Source organism: Diabrotica undecimpunctata, chromosome 9 (genome assembly GCF_040954645.1).
Source record: "Diabrotica undecimpunctata isolate CICGRU chromosome 9, icDiaUnde3, whole genome shotgun sequence".
Lineage (NCBI taxonomy): Eukaryota > Metazoa > Arthropoda > Insecta > Coleoptera > Chrysomelidae > Diabrotica > Diabrotica undecimpunctata.
Genome location: NC_092811.1, coordinates 77,905,820 through 77,912,244, shown reverse-complemented (window position 1 = coordinate 77,912,244; position 6,425 = coordinate 77,905,820). Strand labels below are relative to the sequence as shown.

Below are 6,425 nucleotides of genomic sequence, written 5' to 3'. Positions count from 1 at the left end.
TATGCCAATATTACAAAACCACAGACATGTAATATTGGCATAATTACTGTAATTTATATCACCTACCTTTGTTTTATCTTTATTAGACAACACCCTAATATGGGATTATTATTTTCAGCATTTTAACTTTGTATCGTGACCTGAAGATGCTTTGAATATTATAGAAAGCGAAACCGGTCGTCCGATTAGTTAAATTAAATTGATTGTGAGTAAGTCTTAACTTATTATTTCTTTTACCGTTTTCTACCAAATTCAGAATGTGTATTTTTAGCAAAAAAAGATTCAGGCGACTACCATGATCAAATGAACGGCGAGTCTTTCGAAGACTGGTTTAAAAATAAACTAATCGCAAACCTCTCAAAAGGAGAAAAAATGTGGTAGTAATGAATAATGCTCCATATCATTCATGCAAACAAAATTTCCCAAGAAGCTCCTGGAACAAACAACAAATTCAAGAATGGTTACGAGAGAAGGATATATTTTATGAAGATTATTTAAAGTCAGAACTATTGGATGTAGTAAACAGTTATGCAGATATATACGACAAGTATAACATCGAAACTTTGGTCGAGAAATACGGCGTAGAAGTATTACGATTGCCTCCCTATCACTGTGAGCTTCAATAGAGATGGTTTGGAGCTAAGTTAAACATTACGTCGCAGCCCGAAACACTGACTTTAAAAAAGATCGTGTGCAACAACTCATCCATGAAGTGTTTGCCAATGTCTCTGCTGAACAGTGGCAAAATTATATACAGCAAGTTATCAGAATTGAAAAAGAAATGTGGATAGCTGACAACCTACAAGAAGATATCCTACCGGTGATTATCACAGCCAACACCGGCAGTTTCAGTGAGGACCATTTTTCCGAAATGAAGTAGAGACCAGACACTGTTATTGTAAGTCCCATCTTTATTCATTAGGTAGCGTTTAGGCTACATAAATTTTTATTCTTTTATTAGCGTAATTTTATTCTTTGGTGTATACACACTTTTCTTTGTAATAATTGTTGAGACTGTTAATAGTAATAAGTGATCCAAGTTGGTATATATCCTGCCGGTATATAAATTAACAATTTAAATTTGTAGCCATTACGTAGCTACGAATTTTTTTTTGTAGCAGTTTCCCTAGTAGACTCCGTTGTTGTTACACCCTGTATAATTTAGTAAAAAAGATTTCATAAGAAAATAGTTTTATTAAATTTTGTGTAATTTGCAAAATCTTGAAGTTGTAAATAATGTTACATTTACTTCTAATAGGATTGCATGATTTAATGTTATCGTGCAGGAGGGCCAACGCGGTCCTGTATAACGTGTCTAGCGGCAACGTCGCTTCTCATAAGAACTGTACTGAAATCTTCTCGTGAATTTGTCTATAGTTACTGCCAACACGCTTTAGGGCGTCCTCTGCTCCGTAGTGCTTCTTGTCTTGGTCTCCACTCGACAATACGTCTTGTCCATCGGTTGTCTGATAATCTGACGACGTGTCCTGCCCAGTTCCATTTTAAAGACGCGATTTTTTCGATGGCGTGTGTTATTTTTGTTCTACGACGTATTTTTTTGTTTGGGATTCGGTCTCTCACGAGACTGTAGCATTGTTCAGTCTGACGCTAGCTGTCATTTTGGTGTAGCGATGGTCTATTCGACATTCTGTCAATGCTATTAACAATTTCTGATCGCTTATGGCATCGAATGCTTTCTCGTAGTCCACGAATATCAGTGCCAATGGTTTGTTGTATTCTGCAGACTTCTCTAACAAATTCTTTATTACTAGTAAGTGGTCGTTGACTGACTAAAACAATGACTGCATTGTTCAATTGAGGACTTTTTCCCTGTTAGATGCATTCGGTGAAATGCTTGGCCAAAGCCTGGATAATTTTATTTCCACCTAGTTTGATCGCCTCGATCACTATTGCGTCATCGCCAGGGATTTGTTATTTTTCATTTCTAAAACTGCCGATTTGATTTCGTATGGAGTTATTTCTGGCATTAATTCTGACCCCTAGTTTGTGAAATTGGGCAGGGGCTGATCTTGCCTTTCGTCGGTGCTCTGATACATTTCGCCATAAAAAGATTCGACAACCTCAAGGATTTTGGTTGTATCCGTAGTAATGTTTCAATCTTTTTTTCTTACCTTATACATATTTTGTTACATTGCTGTTCGTTTTCGCCTCAAAACTTTTGTTTTCTTGAATTATTGTTTTAATTTCTCTTGTATGATACTTAACTATTAAAATAACAATTCCGACAGTTGCGTAGAATTTGGGAAGGGTCTGCCATCCACTTTCCCCGGTCGTACGTCTCTGTTAGTCAGAAACATGTATTTAACATAATTTAGTAGGGTGTAAAGCAATTATACCTCCTGCCAAGTATGACAAGGATATGTCAAATAGTTTTAAAGTACTGGGTATAAATAGTTTTTAAATGAAACACCCTGTAACTCAGTAAGGAGCCACATTTTATTTAAGTGATTTGGGGTAAAACTTAATATTTTGAGTCCAGAAATCTACAGTTAAAATATTTCTAATTATTAATGAAACACCCTGTACAAATGTCTTATATATTTTAGCGAGAAGGTAATTGGGGAAATGAAATAATCATTACACTTTGTTTTATTGAACAATGAAATGAAGTAATACAAATATTGATATAAAAAAATTAACTAGGAATTAAAACAAATGTTGGTTGGCTAGTCTTCACATACATCCAGAAAGTTGCAAACTATATAAAAGTATTTGAAACATTACACAAAACAATAGATCTAATATAGACTTTACTTTTTAGATTTTTTAGAGTGATGTTTGTCACCGCTGGGACTTCTTTGTCTCTTTTTATCGCTGGAACTGCTGCTTTTATGAGAAGACGAACTCTTCCTTCTATCCTTGTCCTTATCTCTGGATGAAGATGAGTGGCTAGAAGATTTATGATTCGATGATGAGTGTCTGTCTTTGTCTCTACTTTTTGAACTGCTATTCCGGTCTTTATCTTTTGAAGGTGAATGTTTACTGCTGCAATGTAAAAATAAAAATAATTATAGTAATGAAAAGTTACTTAGAATCAATAAATTTAAAAAATCCCTCAAATTGCGTTTATGCAATCATAATAATAGTCTCCCGTTTTATACCGCTTCGCGGCTTTGGGAGTATAGCAGGGTAGTCTGCTATATCTAGTGCCTACGGTATACAAGGAAAGTAACATGGCCAGTGCTACGCTTCAACCGCCTATTATTACCCCTGGTTTTACCCAAGGTACTCATTTCATTCAGGCTGAGTCGACCTGGGGCCTATAGACATTTTTAAAAATGTCTAGTTGTTCTTGCCGGCGATAGGATTCGAACTCCGGACCACCGGCGTGCAAGGCAAGCATCCTACCGCTTGCGCTACGCAGGCGCTACGCAGGTTTATGCAATCATTTCAGGAAAAAATAGATGAAACACAACCTTATTTGTAATGATTAAATGGCAGGAAACTTATATGTGATAAAAATAGTATATTTTAAATGCGCTGTAGTTTATTCAGATTTTTATTTGTTTTTCTCCCATCTTATATCCTTGTCCTGTACTTTCAATCTCTTCTACGATTTTGTCCATTACTACATTAATTAATTAAAAAGTAATAGGCTCAAGCTATCACCCTGACACCGGAGTTGATTTGTACTTCCATGGAGTGGAAATGCTTTTGGAGTCCATAGTATGCCCTATTTGTAAGATTTATTGGTCTTTTGATTTCTTCGGTTGTTTTATTGGTAGCAGTCAATAGCGACCCAAGGTATGTGAAGTTGTCAACACGTCCAAAGGTATGACTTCCAAAGACTGTTTCTCGTTCCTCATTTGCTATCGGATCCTTTGTAACCAACATGTACTTGGTTTTGTCTTCGTTGGTGACTAGACAGACCTGTTTCGCCGCTGTTTCCAATTCTAGGAGATATTGCTCAACATCTCGCTTGCTACGCCCTATTATGTCAATGTCATCAGCATATGCTAAGACTTGTATCGATCTATTGTAAATAGTGCCGCCATCCCTAATTCGTGTATCTCGGACTGCCTTTTCTAAGGCAATATTAAATAGAAGGCAAGCCAGAGCATCCCCCTTGTCTGAGTCCATCCTTTATCTCAAAGGATCTAGAATTCTCTCCCTGTATTCTAACAGTGGCTTCTAAGTTAGACATTGTCATTCTTGTTAGTCGGATAAGTTTCTCTGGTGTACCACACTCATGCATTGATTGGGATAGCACTGTTCTCTTGACACTGTCGTATGCGGCCTTGAAGTCGACGAATAGGTGATGGGTTTCAATATTGAATTCTAATCTTTTCTCGAGAATCTGTCTTATTGAATGAATCTGGTCAATTTCTGGAGTGAATCCAGCTTGATATTTACCAACTATGCCCACTGTGTAAACTTGCAGAATTTGGTAGAGAATATTTGCTAGTATTTTGTAAGCAGCTGTTAACAGGGTTACACCTCTATAGTTGTCACACTGGAGCTGGTCACCTTTTTTATGTAACGGGCATATCACGCCTTGAGACCATTTACAAGGCATGGTCTCATTATGCCAAACAAGAAGTAAAAGCTTATACAGTGTCTGTAGTAGGGCATCGCCACCATTCTTGTAGAGCTCACTGCAAATTTGATCAATTCCTGGTGATTTATTATTTTTAAGCTTTTTAATGGCTTGGGCAACGTTTTCGATGGTAGGTGGTCTTTCGTTTGGGTTGAAAGGATTCCAATCATTTCGATTTGCTAGGGTGTTATCTGCTTCTTCGATATGATGGCCATTAAATTTTGCATCGAAAAATTCAACCCATCTGTTTAGGATTGAGGCCGTATCATTTAGGATGTTTCCTTCATTTAGGATGTTTCCTTCTACATCCTTACAGCTCCTTATTATTGGCTTTGCGCATTTTGTTTAGATTTCTGTAGAACTTTCGAGTTTCATTTTGATTTCTTAGCCATTCTGTGCTTTCCAACTGCTTTTGCTCAAATTGTCTTTTTTTTCTTCTATGTAATCGTTTTTCTTCTCTTCTTAGGGTCCAGTATTCTTTCTTTGCTCTTCTTGTGCATCCAGCTTGATTTGTCTTTAGGTATGCCCTGTTTTTGTAAAGCAACTCGTTGAACCTTATTATAATTTCAAGAGGAATACGACTTGCGATAACTATTTCACTGATCTTGCTCTTGCACATAAATTACTGGCAAATTCACTAACTCTTGTAGGCACAGTGAAAAAAAAAAGGGATTTTCTCTTCGAGAATTTCTACCAAACAGGAACCGTTTAGATAAATCTTCAATTTTCGGAATAACTCCAAAAGCATCTCTTGTTTCTTACGTTCCGAAAAAACAAAGAAGTGTCCTAGTCCTGTCTACCGTGCATCTCAATACTTACTGTGCAGATGATGTTGATAAAAAACCAGATATGATACTCTATTATAATAGTACAAAATGTGGTGTCGATACGCTAGACCAAATGGTTCATCAGACGAACTAACAGTTGGCCTTTTGCAATTTTTATGAATATTTTAGACGTCGCTGGGCTAGCCTCATTTATTAGTTGGACAAATTTACATCCAAAATGGAACGAAAACCAAAATGAAAAACAAAGATTGTTTCTTACAACGACAGCAGAACAACTAGTGTTGCCTCAAATTTTGAGAAGAGAATCAAGGGGTCTACAATGAAAAACAAAACAGTGTATTGAAAAATGCTTACAGCAAGTTGAATGTTGAACCACACAATAAAAAGCAAAACCTAGAAAAACCTCCAGTTTTAACAAGGAAAAGGTTTCACATGTGCCCAATAAAAAAGGACAGGAAACAAAAAAAAATTTGTGAAATATGCAGTAGAAAAGTGTGTAACGATCACTGCATAATTAAAAAAGTTTTTAAGTATTGCAATAAAGAAAAATAAATGACTAATCTATGGTTTTTTTATTTTTAGTTTTTTTTTTAACCTAATACTAATAATTTAATTTGTCATAGTAAATTGATATGGCAAAGTATTAATTTGTAAAAGTAAAATAATAATATTCTTCTGACTTACGCCTTTTATTCATTTTGTAAAGATTGTTTTTACGGTACTTTATACATGAGCTGCTAATTATCATAATCTTTTCTCAGAAGGGTTTTCACACAATAATGAAAGGCAACAACACCGTAATCTTTTTCCAAGGTATGCGTAAACATCAACCCCTCTTTTCAAATAAAATTGTCTGGTAGATTTACAAAAGTTTTTATTTATTTATTAATTAAGTCTTTATTTGGGTCTAAATGTTGATTACTTGTGAATAAATATTTTGTCTACAAGAGTTTTCTTGCATTTCATTATTTTGTGCAAATCCTTCAGGTTGATCACACCCTCGAGGTAGAGCATACTATAGTAGCACCCTTTTTTTTAATCTAGACCATTTAAATTTAACTTTAATAAAAAATCAAAAA

The 6,425-nt window shown here is 35.5% G+C and overlaps 1 protein-coding gene across 1 annotated transcript in view; it reads right to left on the bottom strand.

Annotated features, from left to right (window-relative positions):
- Positions 1-2,592: 2,592 nt before the first annotated feature.
- dre4 (SPT16 homolog, facilitates chromatin remodeling subunit dre4) overlaps positions 2,593-6,425 on the bottom strand; it is a 38,386-nt gene continuing 34,553 nt past the window's right edge. Inside the window, exon 8 of the mRNA XM_072543618.1 lies at positions 2,593-3,006. Coding sequence (XP_072399719.1) covers positions 2,772-3,006 — 235 coding nt within the window. The 3' untranslated portion in view covers positions 2,593-2,771. The remainder of the gene's footprint in view (positions 3,007-6,425) is intronic.